The sequence below is a fragment of the Salmo salar genome, chromosome 13 (assembly GCF_965601325.2).
Source record: "Salmo salar chromosome 13, fSalSal1, whole genome shotgun sequence".
In the NCBI taxonomy this organism is placed as follows: Eukaryota; Metazoa; Chordata; class Actinopteri; order Salmoniformes; family Salmonidae; genus Salmo; species Salmo salar.
Genome location: NC_138303.1, coordinates 102,870,001 through 102,883,939, shown reverse-complemented (window position 1 = coordinate 102,883,939; position 13,939 = coordinate 102,870,001). Strand labels below are relative to the sequence as shown.

Genomic DNA, 13,939 nt, shown 5'->3' with positions numbered 1-13,939 from the left:
AGGGTGAGGGTCAGGGTGAGGGTGGGGTCAGGCTGAGTGTCAGGGTGAGTGTCAGGGTGAGGGTCAGGGTGAGGGTCAGGGTGAGGGTGGGGTCAGGCTGAGTGTCAGGGTGAGTGTCAGGGTGAGGGTCAGGGTGAGGGTCAGGGTGAGGGTCTCTCCTCAGCTGCTTCAAGAGCCCTCTCATCCGCCCCATCACCATGCCTGGACATGAGAAACACTACAGCCCTGGCTGTACTTACCATCCACTATCTCTGTTCACCAACGAAGAACTGGGCTATTCTGTCTGGGTCATCAAAAGGGAATCGCAATGGATTCTTTATCACAATCCTCACATAAGACTACTAATGTTTGCATATAATTACACTAAGGCTATAATCATGTTTGTTGATACTACACACAACATTCTACATGAGACTAACCTGTATACATAAACAGTCAATAAATCAACAGCTAATGTTAACTCGCTAAGCAGAACTACAAACAGTCACACAGCCACACAAAGAGAGCATCAACATTTGAATACAGTACTCCGTCATGTTAAGTGATTGCGTGTCATGTGATTGATTGTGTGTCTTGCCGGTCATTTGTTTGTGTGATGTCACGTGTTTTAATACAGTGGTCTGTCATATCTGTCATGTGATTGTCATGATTGTTTGATGTGATTGCGGTCTGTCATGTGATCGTGTGTCAGGTCATGTGATGATGGGGACTCACCCGGATCTTCTCCACTTCTCCCTTGTTGGCGGTCTGCTGTTTCTCCAGACGCTCACTGAGCTGAGAGCAGATCTACAGGGGTCAACACAGAGGTCAAAGGTCAAACAGAGCACTGCAGTCAACTCCACACAGACAGACAAAACTTGTGGGGACGTATTGGACTGTGTGGGGGAGTCAAAGATCGGAGGGTGTAGGGGTGGGGGGGAGGCAAAGGTCTGAGGGTGTAGGGGTGGGGGTGGGGGGAGGCAAAGGTCTGAGGGTGTGGGGGGGAGGCAAAGGTCTGAGGGTGTGTGGGTGGGGGGGAGGCAAAGGTCTGAGAGTGTGGGGGAGGCAAATGTCTGAGGGTGTAGGGGTGTGGGGGAGTCAAAGGTCTGAGGGTGTGGGGGGGAGGAAAAGGTCTGAGGGTGTAGGGGTGGGGGGGAGGCAAAGGTCGGAGGGTGTAGGGGTGTGGGGGGAGTCAAAGGTCTGAGGGTGTGGGGGGGGAAGTCAAATGTCGGAGGGTGTAGGGGTGGGGGAAGTCAAAGGTCAGAGGGTGTAGGGGTGGGGGGAAGTCAAAGGTCGGAGGGTGTGGGGGTGGGGGAAGTCAAAGGTCGGAGGGTGTGGGGGGGAAGTCAAAGCTCGGCGGGTGTGGGGGGGAAGTCAAAGGTCAGAGGGTGTAGGGGTGGGGGAAGTCAAAGGTCGGAGGGTGTGGGGGGAAGTCAAAGGTCGGAGGGTGTAGGGGTGGGGGGAAGTCAAAGGTCGGAGGGTGTAGGGGTGTGGGGGGAGGCAAAGGTCGGAGGGTGTAGGGGTGGGGGCAAGTCAAAGGTCGGAGGGTGTGGGGGGGAAGTCAAAGGTCGGAGGGTGTAGGGGTGGGGGGGGAGGCAAAGGTCTGAGGGTGTAGGGGTGGGGGGGAGGCAAAGGTCAGAGGGTGTAGGGGTGGGGGAAGTCAAAGGTCGGAGGGTGTAGGGTGGGGGGGAAGTCAAAGGTCGGAGGGTGTGGGGGTGGGGGGGAAGTCAAAGGTCAGAGGGTGTAGGGGTGGGGGGGAAGTCAAAGGTCAGAGGGTGTAGGGGTGGGGGAAGTCAAAGGTCGGAGGGTGTGGGGGGGAAGTCAAAGGTCGGAGGGTGTAGGGGTGGGGGCAAATCAAAGGTCAGAGGGTGTAGGGGTGGGGGGGGAAGTCAAAGGTCGGAGGGTGTGGGGGGGAAGTCAAAGGTCGGAGGGTGTAGGGAAGTCAAAGGTCGGAGGGTGTAGGGGTGGGGGGAAGTCAAAGGTCGGAGGGTGTAGGGGTGTGGGGGGAGGCAAAGGTCGGAGGGTGTAGGGGTGGGGGGAAGTCAAAGGTCGGAGGGTGTAGGGGTGTGGGGGGAGGCAAAGGTCGAAGGGTGTGGGGGGAAGTCAAAGGTCGGAGGGTGTGGGGGAGGCAAATGTCGGAGGGTGTGGGGCTGGGGGGAGTGTCTCTAAAATGTAAAAAGATGACAACGGCTCATCCCACAGACAGAGATCATATAAATAATGTAAAACCTGCTCATAACAAACCCTTATCATCCCACAGCTAAACCCCCTCCTTCAAAATAACCACTGTACTATGAGTGACTCAGAGAAAATATATCTCCCTGTGAGGATGGTAGCCAAAGCCTGACTGGGAGTTCCCTGTCTGTCTGTCTGTCTGTCTGTCTGTCTGTCTGTCTGTCTGTCTGTCTGTCTGTCTCTTGTGTCTGTCTGTCTGTCTGTCTCTTGTGTCTGTCTGTCTGTCTGTCTCTTGTGTCTGTCTGTCTGTCTGTCTGTCTCTTGTGTCTGTCTGTCTGTCTGTCTCTTGTGTCTGTCTGTCTGTCTGTCTCTTGTGTCTGTCTGTCTGTCTGTCTCTTGTGTCTGTCTGTCTGTCTGTCTCTTGTGTCTGTCTGTCTGTCTGTCTCTTGTGTCTGTCTGTCTGTCTGTCTGTGTCTGTCTGTTTCTCTTGTGTCTGTCTGTCTGTCTCTTGTGTCTGTCTGTCTGTCTCTTGTGTCTGTCTGTCTGTCTCTTGTGTCTGTCTGTCTGTCTGTCTCTTGTGTCTGTCTGTCTGTCTGTCTCTTGTGTCTGTCTCTTGTGTCTGTCTGTCTCTTGTGTCTCTTGTGTCTGTCTGTCTGTCTGTCTGTCTGTCTGTCTGTCTGTCTGTCTGTCTGTCTGTCTGTCTGTCTGTCTGTCGTGTCTGTCTGTCTGTCTGTCTGTCTGTCTGTCTGTCTGTCTGTCTGCAGTGCCTTAGACCGCTGCGCCACTCGGGAGGCCCGTATCTGTCAGTTTTGATCAAAACATAGTGTAGACAAATTACCTAGAAGGCTAATTTACATCCGCAGTCCCTAGGTAAGTAATAAATATGATGTTGTCACTATGTAGAATACAATTTTAAACTACTTTATACATGTAGAACAAAACTAAAAATCGTATATCTCCTGTCAGCTTCTTACCTGTTTGTACTCTCCTATGATGGATCCATTGTTCTTTATCTCAGACTCTGATTTACCCAGCTCCCGTCTGCACATCTCTTTCAGCTGTGGACACACACATTGATATTATACACTGAATGAATGATACTCATGGCTGCCTACTGTGACCTACATGATAACCTCTCAGTCAGCAGTCAACTGTCCTTGGGCCTTTATAAACTACCTACAGTAGTGATACAGTCAACGAGGAGTGTAATGTAGTCATGAAGAGGACAGCAACAGATGTCCCTTGAGAGACTGTTTCTCCCGTAAGTGGATGAGAAATAACGTAGAGAGAGCAGGTATTGGCAGGTCCTGTGTTGGGCCAGTCCTGGAACACAGGCAGTGGCCACAGTGCATGGGGGGGACAACATCCCCCTCTGTCTTAAAGAGACAGAAAGAGAGAAACAACACTGCTCTCCAATCAAGGTGCATCAACAGACGAGCAATCTGAAGATGGAAAAAGCATTCAGCGACTCTCCAAAGGACAATGGTATATTTATTGATCAAACCAATACATCAATGTCCATTGTCAGTGGACCTCCATTCCCTTTCCAATACTAAAGGAATCTTTTTTTACTTTAAATAGACAGCCAGCTAGCCAAACAGACAGTCAGCCAGCTAGCCAAACAGACAGTCAGCCAGACAGCTAGCCAGCCAGACAGACAGCTAGCCAGACAGCCAGCTAGCCAGACAGACAGACAGCCAGCTAGCCAGACAGACAGACAGCCAGCTAGCCAGACAGACAGACAGACAGACAGCCAGCTAGCCAGCTAGCCAGACAGACAGACAGTCAGACAGACAGACAGCCAGCTAGCCAGACAGACAGACAGTCAGACAGACAGCCAGCTAGCCAGACAGACAGCCAGCTAGCCAGACCTGTGCAGACTCCTCCTCTAGTCGTCTCTTCTCGTCCTCTGAATCCACCAGCTTCTGTTTGGTCATCAACAGCTCCTTGTTCAGAGTGTCTGCTTTCTCCTCAGCCTGAGGGAGACAGACAGACAGACACATGGGTACAGTGACCAGGTCTCCTCAGAGTGTCTGCTTTCTCCTCAGCCTGAGACAGACAGACAGACAGACAGACAGACAGACAGACAGACAGACAGACAGACAGACAGACAGACAGACAGACAGACAGACAGACAGAGGACATGGGTACGGTGACCAGGTCTACTCAGAGTGTCTGCTTTCTCCTCAGCCTGAGACAGACAGACAGACAGACAGACAGACAGACAGACAGACAGACAGACAGACAGACAGACAGAGACATGGGTACGGTGACCAGGTCTACTGACATTAGCTATTGCTAAATGACAAGAAAAACCTAGCAGAGTATTAGAAAATGTATAAAGGCACATACACGTTTACAGACTTGCACAAGTAAAAAAGGACACACGTGGGATGCGTCTTACGTTGTCCAGGTCTTTGCGCAGGGCTATCTTGCTGCTGACCAGTTCATGGGCCAGGTCATCATTCTCCTGCTCCAGACGCATGTTAGCCTCCTGGAGACGACGATTCTCCCTCTACAGGGGACGAGAGGAGGAAGGTAAGACTGAGTGACAGAGTGAGTGAGTAAGTGAGTGAGTGGAGGAGAGAGGAAGAGGGGGAGAAAGTAGAGATATTGGGAGAGAGAATGTTAAGAGGAGTCAGTGAGATGAAGAGTGGAGAAGAGAGAGAGAGGAGATAGAAGCCTGTTGCTGAAAGACGAGAGAGAGAGAGAGAGAGAGTAGCCTGTTGCTGAAAGACGAGAGAGAGCGAGAGCAGCCTGTTGCTGAAAGACGAGAGAGAGCGAGAGTAGCCTGTTGCTGAAAGACGAGAGAGAGAGTAGCCTGTTGCTGAAAGACGAGAGAGAGAGAGTAGCCTGTTGCTGAAAGACGAGAGAGAGAGAGTAGCCTGTTGCTGAAAGACGAGAGAGAGAGAGTAGCCTGTTGCTGAAAGACGAGAGAGAGAGAGTAGTCTGTTGCTGAAAGACAAGAGAGCGAGAGTAGCCTGTTGCTGAAAGACGAGAGAGAGAGAGAGAGAGAGAGAGAGAGAAGCCTGTTGCTGAAAGACGAGAGAGAGAGCGAGAGAGAAGCCTGTTGCTGAAAGACGAGAGAGAGAGAGAAGCCTGTTGCTGAAAGACGAGAGAGAGGGAAGCCTGCTGCTGAAAGACGAGAGAGAGAGAGAGAGAGAGAGAAAGAGAGAGAGAGTAGCCTGTTGCTGAAAGACGAGAGAAAGAAGCCTGTTGCTGAAAGGAGAGAGAGAGCGAGAGAGTAGCCTGTTGCTGAAAGACGAGAGCGAGAGAGAGAAGCCTGTTGCTGAAAGACGAGAGAGAGAGTAGCCTGTCGCTGAAAGACGAGAGAGAGAGAGAGAGTAGCCTGTTGCTGAAAGACGAGAGAAAGAAGCCTGTTGCTGAAAGGAGAGAGAGAGCGAGAGAGAGTAGCCTGTTGCTGAACGACGAGAGAGCGAGAGAGAGAGAGAGAGAGAGAAGCCTGTTGCTGAAAGACGAGAGAGAGAGAGAGTAGCCTGTTGCTGAAAGATGAGAGAGTAGCCTGTTGCTGAAAGACGAGAGAGAGAGAGTAGCCTGTTGCTGAAAGACAAGAGAGCGAGAGAAGCCTGTTGCTGAAAGACAAGAGAGAGAGAGAGAGAGAGAAGCCTGTTGCTGAAAGACGAGAGAGAGAGAGCGAGAGAGTAGCCTGTTGCTGAAAGACAAGAGAGAGAGCGAGAGAGAGTAGCCTGTTGCTGAAAGACGAGAGAGAGAGAGAAGCCTGTTGCTGAAAGACGAGAGAGAGAGAGAGAGAGAGAGTAGCCTGTCGCTGAAAGACGAGAGAGAGAGAGAGAGAGAGAGAGCAGCCTGTTGCTGAAAGACGAGAGAAAGAAGCCTGTTGCTGAAAGGAGAGAGACAGCGAGAGAGAGTAGCCTGTTGCTGAAAGACGAGAGAGAGAAAGAGAGAGAGAGAGAGAGTAGCCTGTTGCTGAAAGACGAGAGAGCGAGAGAGAGTAGCCTGTTGCTGAAAGACGAGAGAGCGAGAGAGAGAGAGAGAGAGAAGCCTGTTGCTGAAAGACGAGAGAGAGAGAGAGTAGCCTGTTGCTGAAAGACGAGAGAGCGAGAGAGAGAGAAGCCTGTTGCTGAAAGACAAGAGAGAGAGAGAGAGAGAAGCCTGTTGCTGAAAGACGAGAGAGAGAGAGAAGCCTGTTGCTGAAAGACGAGAGAGAGAGCGAGAGAGAGAGTAGCCTGTTGCTGAAAGACGAGAGAGAGAAGCCTATTGCTGAAAGACGAGAGAGAGAGAGAGCGAGAGAGTAGCCTGTTGCTGAAAGACGAGAGAGAGAGAGAGTAGCCTGTTGCTGAAAGACGAGAGAGAGAGCGAGAGAGTAGCCTGTTGCTGAAAGACGAGAGAGAGAGAGAGTAGCCTGTTGCTGAAAGACGAGAGAGAGAGAGCGAGAGAGAGAGAGTAGCCTGTTGCTGAAAGACGAGAGAGAGAGAGTAGCCTGTTGCTGAAAGACGAGAGAGAGAGTAGCCTGTCGCTGAAAGACGAGAGAGAGAGAGTAGCCTGTTGCTGAAAGACGAGAGAAAGAAGCCTGTTGCTGAAAGACGAGAGAGAGAGAGAGTAGCCTGTTGCTGAAAGACGAGAGAGAGAGTAGCCTGTTGCTGAAAGACGAGAGAGAGTAGCCTGTTGCTGAAAGACGAGAGAGAGAGAGAAGCCTGTTGCTGAAAGACGAGAGAGAGAGAGAGTAGCCTGTTGCTGAAAGATGAGAGAGAGAAGCCTGTTGCTGAAAGACGAGAGAGAGCAGCCTGTTGCTGAAAGACGAGAGAGAGAGCGAGAGAGAGTAGCCTGTTGCTGAAAGATGAGAGAGAGAGAAGCCTGTTGCTGAAAGACGAGAGAGAGAGAGAAGCCTGTTGCTGAAAGACGAGAGAGAGAGAGCGAGAGAGAGAGAAGCCTGTTGCTGAAAGACGAGAGAGAGAGAGAGTAGCCTGTTGCTGAAAGACGAGAGAGAGAGAGCGAGAGAGAGAGTAGCCTGTTGTTGAAAGATGAGAGAGTAGCCTGTTGCTGAAAGACGAGAGAGAGTAGCCTGTTGCTGAAAGACGACAGAGAGAGAGCGAGAGAGAGAGTAGCCTGTTGCTGAAAGACGAGAGAGAGAGAGAGAGAGAGAGAGAGAGAGAGAGTGTAGCCTGTTGCTGAAAGACGAGAGAGAGTAGCCTGTTGCTGAAAGACGAGAGAGAGAGAGAGCGAGAGAGAGAGTAGCCTGTTGCTGAAAGACGAGAGAGAGAGAGTAGCCTGTTGCTGAAAGACGAGAGAGCGAGAGAGAGAGTAGCCTGTTGCTGAAAGACGAGAGAGAGAAGCCTGTTGCTGAAAGACGAGAGAGAGAGAGAGTAGCCTGTTGCTGAAAGACGAGAGCGAGTGAGTGAGAGAGAGCGAGAGAGTAGCCTGTTGCTGAAAGACGAGAGAGAGTAGCCTGTTGCTGAAAGACGAGAGAGAGAGAGAGAGAGAGTAGCCTGTTGCTGAAAGACGAGAGAGAGAGAGTAGCCTGTCGCTGAAAGACGAGAGAGAGAGAGTAGCCTGTCGCTGAAAAACGAGAGAGAGAGTAGCCTGTCGCTGAAAGACGAGAGTGAGTGAGTGAGAGAGAGAGAGCGAGAGAGTAGCCTGTCGCTGAAAGACGAGAGAGTGAGAGAGAGAGAGCGAGAGAGAGAGTAGCCTGTCGCTGAAAGACGAGAGAGAGAGAGTAGCCTGTCGCTGAAAGACGAGAGTGAGTGAGTGAGAGAGAGCGAGAGAGTAGCCTGTTGTTGAAAGACGAGAGAGAGTGAGTGAGAGAGAGTAGCCTGTTGCTGAAAGACGAGAGCGAGAGTAGCCTGTTGTTGAAAGACGAGAGAGAGTGAGTGAGAGAGAGAGTAGCCTGTTGCTGAAAGACGAGAGAGAGAGAGTAGCCTGTCGCTGAAAGACGAGAGTGAGTGAGTGAGAGAGAGCGAGAGAGTAGCCTGTTGTTGAAAGACGAGAGAGAGTGAGTGAGAGAGAGTAGCCTGTTGCTGAAAGACGAGAGAGAGAGTAGCCTGTTGCTGAAAGACGAGAGAGAGAGGGAGAGAGTAGCCTGTTGCTGAAAGACGAGAGAGAGAGTAGCCTGTTGCTGAAAGACGAGAGAGAGTAGCCTGTTGCTGAAAGACGAGAGAGAGAGAGTAGCCTGTTGCTGAAAGACGAGAGAGAGAGAGTAGCCTGTTGCTGAAAGACGAGAGAGAGAGTAGCCTGTTGCTGAAAGACGAGAGAGAGAGTAGCCTGTTGCTGAAAGACGAGAGAGAGAGTAGCCTGTTGCTGAAAGACGAGAGAGCGAGGGAGAGAGTAGCCTGTTGTTGAAAGACGAGAGAGAGAGAGTAGCCTGTTGTTGAAAGACGAGAGAGAGAGAGAGAGAGAGTAGCCTGTAGTTGAAAGACGAGAGAGAGAGAGTAGCCTGTTGCTTAAAGACGAAAGAGAGAGCGAGAGAGAGCGAGAGAGCAGCCTGTTGCTTAAAGACGAAAGAGAGAGCGAGAGAGAGAGAGAGAGAGCGAGAGAGCAGCCTGTTGCTGAAAGACGAGAGAGAGAGTAGCCTGTTGTTGAAAGACGAGAGAGCGAGAGAGAGAGAGAGTAGCCTGTTGTTGAAAGACGAGAGAGAGTGAGTGAGAGAGAGAGAGAGAGAGTGTAGCCTGTTGCTGAAAGACGAGAGAGAGTAGCCTGTTGCTGAAAGACGAGAGAGAGAGAGAGCGAGAGAGAGAGTAGCCTGTTGCTGAAAGACGAGAGAGAGAGAGTAGCCTGTTGCTGAAAGACGAGAGAGCGAGAGAGAGAGTAGCCTGTTGCTGAAAGACGAGAGAGAGAAGCCTGTTGCTGAAAGACGAGAGAGAGAGAGAGAGAGTAGCCTGTCGCTGAAAGACGAGAGAGAGAGAGAGAGCAGCCTGTTGCTGAAAGACGAGAGAAAGAAGCCTGTTGCTGAAAGGAGAGAGACAGCGAGAGAGAGTAGCCTGTTGCTGAAAGACGAGAGAGAGAGAGAGAGAGAGAGAGAGAGTAGCCTGTTGCTGAAAGACGAGAGAGCGAGAGAGAGTAGCCTGTTGCTGAAAGACGAGAGAGCGAGAGAGAGAGAGAGAGAGAAGCCTGTTGCTGAAAGACGAGAGAGAGAGAGAGTAGCCTGTTGCTGAAAGACGAGAGAGCGAGAGAGAGAGAAGCCTGTTGCTGAAAGACAAGAGAGAGAGAGAGAGAGAGAAGCCTGTTGCTGAAAGACGAGAGAGAGAGAGAAGCCTGTTGCTGAAAGACGAGAGAGAGAGCGAGAGAGAGAGTAGCCTGTTGCTGAAAGACGAGAGAGAGAAGCCTATTGCTGAAAGACGAGAGAGAGAGAGAGCGAGAGAGTAGCCTGTTGCTGAAAGACGAGAGAGAGAGAGACTAGCCTGTTGCTGAAAGACGAGAGAGAGAGCGAGAGAGTAGCCTGTTGCTGAAAGACGAGAGAGAGAGAGAGTAGCCTGTTGCTGAAAGACGAGAGAGAGAGAGCGAGAGAGTAGCCTGTTGCTGAAAGACGAGAGAGAGAGAGTAGCCTGTTGCTGAAAGACGAGAGAGAGAGTAGCCTGTCGCTGAAAGACGAGAGAGAGAGAGTAGCCTGTTGCTGAAAGACGAGAGAAAGAAGCCTGTTGCTGAAAGACGAGAGAGAGAGAGAGTAGCCTGTTGCTGAAAGACGAGAGAGAGAGTAGCCTGTTGCTGAAAGACGAGAGAGAGTAGCCTGTTGCTGAAAGACGAGAGAGAGAGAGAAGCCTGTTGCTGAAAGACGAGAGAGAGAGAGAGTAGCCTGTTGCTGAAAGATGAGAGAGAGAAGCCTGTTGCTGAAAGACGAGAGAGAGAGCAGCCTGTTGCTGAAAGACGAGAGAGAGAGCGAGAGAGAGTAGCCTGTTGCTGAAAGATGAGAGAGAGAGAAGCCTGTTGCTGAAAGACGAGAGAGAGAGAGAAGCCTGTTGCTGAAAGACGAGAGAGAGAGAGAGAGAGAGAAGCCTGTTGCTGAAAGACGAGAGAGAGAGAGTAGCCTGTTGCTGAAAGACGAGAGAGAGAGAGCGAGAGAGAGAGTAGCCTGTTGTTGAAAGACGAGAGAGTAGCCTGTTGCTGAAAGACGAGAGAGAGTAGCCTGTTGCTGAAAGACGACAGAGAGAGAGCGAGAGAGAGAGTAGCCTGTTGCTGAAAGACGAGAGAGAGAGAGAGAGAGAGAGAGTGTAGCCTGTTGCTGAAAGACGAGAGAGAGTAGCCTGTTGCTGAAAGACGAGAGAGAGAGAGAGCGAGAGAGAGAGTAGCCTGTTGCTGAAAGACGAGAGAGAGAGAGTAGCCTGTTGCTGAAAGACGAGAGAGCGGAGAGAGAGTAGCCTGTTGCTGAAAGACGAGAGAGAGAAGCCTGTTGCTGAAAGACGAGAGAGAGAGAGAGTAGCCTGTTGCTGAAAGACGAGAGCGAGTGAGTGAGAGAGAGCGAGAGAGTAGCCTGTTGCTGAAAGACGAGAGAGAGTAGCCTGTTGCTGAAAGACGAGAGAGAGAGAGAGAGAGAGTAGCCTGTTGCTGAAAGACGAGAGAGAGTAGCCTGTCGCTGAAAGACGAGAGAGAGAGAGTAGCCTGTCGCTGAAAAACGAGAGAGAGAGAGTAGCCTGTCGCTGAAAGACGAGAGTGAGTGAGTGAGAGAGAGAGAGAGAGTAGCCTGTCGCTGAAAGACGAGAGAGTGAGAGAGAGAGAGCGAGAGAGAGAGTAGCCTGTCGCTGAAAGACGAGAGAGAGAGAGTAGCCTGTCGCTGAAAGACGAGAGTGAGTGAGTGAGAGAGAGCGAGAGAGTAGCCTGTTGTTGAAAGACGAGAGAGAGTGAGTGAGAGAGAGTAGCCTGTTGCTGAAAGACGAGAGCGAGAGTAGCCTGTTGTTGAAAGACGAGAGAGAGTGAGTGAGAGAGAGTAGCCTGTTGCTGAAAGACGAGAGAGAGAGAGAGTAGCCTGTTGCTGAAAGACGAGAGAGAGAGGGAGAGAGTAGCCTGTTGCTGAAAGACGAGAGAGAGAGTAGCCTGTTGCTGAAAGACGAGAGAGAGTAGCCTGTTGCTGAAAGACGAGAGAGAGAGAGTAGCCTGTTGCTGAAAGACGAGAGAGAGAGAGTAGCCTGTTGCTGAAAGACGAGAGAGAGAGTAGCCTGTTGCTGAAAGACGAGAGAGAGAGTAGCCTGTTGCTGAAAGACGAGAGAGAGAGTAGCCTGTTGCTGAAGACGAGAGAGCGAGGGAGAGAGTAGCCTGTTGTTGAAAGACGAGAGAGAGAGAGTAGCCTGTTGTTGAAAGACGAGAGAGAGAGAGAGAGTAGCCTGTAGTTGAAAGACGAGAGAGAGAGAGTAGCCTGTTGCTTAAAGACGAAAGAGAGAGCGAGAGAGAGCGAGAGAGCAGCCTGTTGCTTAAAGACGAAAGAGAGAGCGAGAGAGAGAGAGAGAGAGCGAGAGAGCAGCCTGTTGCTGAAAGACGAGAGAGAGAGTAGCCTGTTGTTGAAAGACGAGAGAGCGAGAGAGAGAGAGAGTAGCCTGTTGTTGAAAGACGAGAGAGAGTGAGTGAGAGAGAGAGTAGCCTGTTGCTGAAAGACGAGAGAGAGAGAGTAGCCTGTCGCTGAAAGACGAGAGTGAGTGAGTGAGAGAGAGCGAGAGAGTAGCCTGTTGTTGAAAGACGAGAGAGAGTGAGTGAGAGAGAGTAGCCTGTTGCTGAAAGACGAGAGAGAGAGTAGCCTGTTGCTGAAAGATGAGAGAGAGGGAGAGAGTAGCCTGTTGCTGAAAGACGAGAGAGAGAGAGTAGCCTGTTGCTGAAAGACGAGAGAGAGAGAGTAGCCTGTTGCTGAAAGACGAGAGAGAGAGAGTAGCCTGTTGCTGAAAGACGAGAGAGAGAGAGTAGCCTGTTGCTGAAAGACGAGAGAGAGAGTAGCCTGTTGCTGAAAGACGAGAGAGCGAGGGAGAGAGAAGCCTGTTGCTGAAAGACGAGAGAGAGAGTAGCCTGTTGCTGAAAGATGAGAGAGAGGGAGAGAGTAGCCTGTTGCTGAAAGACGAGAGAGAGAGAGTAGCCTGTTGCTGAAAGACGAGAGAGAGAGAGTAGCCTGTTGCTGAAAGACGAGAGAGAGAGAGTAGCCTGTTGCTGAAAGACGAGAGAGAGAGAGTAGCCTGTTGCTGAAAGACGAGAGAGAGAGTAGCCTGTTGCTGAAAGACGAGAGAGCGAGGGAGAGAGAAGCCTGTTGCTGAAAGACGAGAGAGAGAGCAGCCTGTTGCTGAAAGACGAGAGAGAGAGCGAGAGAGAGTAGCCTGTTGCTGAAAGATGAGAGAGAGAGAAGCCTGTTGCTGAAAGACGAGAGAGAGAGAGAAGCCTGTTGCTGAAAGACGAGAGAGAGAGAGAGAGAAGCCTGTTGCTGAAAGACGAGAGAGAGAGAGAGTAGCCTGTTGCTGAAAGACGAGAGAGAGAGAGCGAGAGAGAGAGTAGCCTGTTGTTGAAAGACGAGAGAGTAGCCTGTTGCTGAAAGACGAGAGAGAGTAGCCTGTTGCTGAAAGACGACAGAGAGAGAGCGAGAGAGAGAGTAGCCTGTTGCTGAAAGACGAGAGAGAGAGAGAGAGAGAGAGAGAGAGTGTAGCCTGTTGCTGAAAGACGAGAGAGAGTAGCCTGTTGCTGAAAGACGAGAGAGAGAGAGAGCGAGAGAGAGAGTAGCCTGTTGCTGAAAGACGAGAGAGAGAGAGTAGCCTGTTGCTGAAAGACGAGAGAGCGAGAGAGAGAGTAGCCTGTTGCTGAAAGACGAGAGAGAGAGAGAGAGTAGCCTGTTGCTGAAAGACGAGAGCGAGTGAGTGAGAGAGAGCGAGAGAGTAGCCTGTTGCTGAAAGACGAGAGAGAGTAGCCTGTTGCTGAAAGACGAGAGAGAGAGAGAGAGAGTAGCCTGTTGCTGAAAGACGAGAGAGAGTAGCCTGTCGCTGAAAGACGAGAGAGAGAGAGTAGCCTGTCGCTGAAAAACGAGAGAGAGAGAGTAGCCTGTCGCTGAAAGACGAGAGTGAGTGAGTGAGAGAGAGAGAGAGAGAGAGTAGCCTGTCGCTGAAAGACGAGAGAGTGAGAGAGAGAGAGCGAGAGAGAGAGTAGCCTGTCGCTGAAAGACGAGAGAGAGAGAGTAGCCTGTCGCTGAAAGACGAGAGTGAGTGAGTGAGAGAGAGCGAGAGAGTAGCCTGTTGTTGAAAGACGAGAGAGAGTGAGTGAGAGAGAGTAGCCTGTTGCTGAAAGACGAGAGCGAGAGTAGCCTGTTGTTGAAAGACGAGAGAGAGTGAGTGAGAGAGAGTAGCCTGTTGCTGAAAGACGAGAGAGAGAGAGAGTAGCCTGTTGCTGAAAGACGAGAGAGAGAGGGAGAGAGTAGCCTGTTGCTGAAAGACGAGAGAGAGAGTAGCCTGTTGCTGAAAGACGAGAGAGAGTAGCCTGTTGCTGAAAGACGAGAGAGAGAGAGTAGCCTGTTGCTGAAAGACGAGAGAGAGAGAGTAGCCTGTTGCTGAAAGACGAGAGAGAGAGTAGCCTGTTGCTGAAAGACGAGAGAGAGAGTAGCCTGTTGCTGAAAGACGAGAGAGAGAGTAGCCTGTTGCTGAAAGACGAGAGAGAGAGTAGCCTGTTGCTGAAAGACGAGAGAGCGAGGGAGAGAGTAGCCTGTTGTTGAAAGACGAGAGAGAGAGAGTAGCCTGTTGTTGAAAGACGAGAGAGAGAGAGAGAGAGAGTAGCCTGTAGTTGAAAGACGAGAGAGAGAGAGAGTAGCCTGTTGCTTAAAGACGAAAGAGAGAGCGAGAGAGAGCGAGAGAGCAGCCTGTTG

General features: G+C 51.1%; 1 protein-coding gene across 7 annotated transcripts in view; it reads right to left on the bottom strand.

Annotated features, from left to right (window-relative positions):
* LOC106568376 (rab GTPase-activating protein 1) overlaps nt 1-13,939 on the bottom strand; it is a 260,939-nt gene that overhangs the window by 53,387 nt on the left and 193,613 nt on the right. For all 7 annotated transcript variants that reach the window (XM_045692525.2, XM_045692524.2, XM_045692526.2 and 4 more), the window contains 4 exons: nt 4,559-4,669; nt 4,026-4,130; nt 3,129-3,212; nt 715-786 (listed from right to left, as the gene is read on the bottom strand). In XM_045692525.2, coding sequence (XP_045548481.2) covers nt 715-786; nt 3,129-3,212; nt 4,026-4,130; nt 4,559-4,669 — 372 coding nt within the window. The remainder of the gene's footprint in view (nt 1-714; nt 787-3,128; nt 3,213-4,025; nt 4,131-4,558; nt 4,670-13,939) is intronic.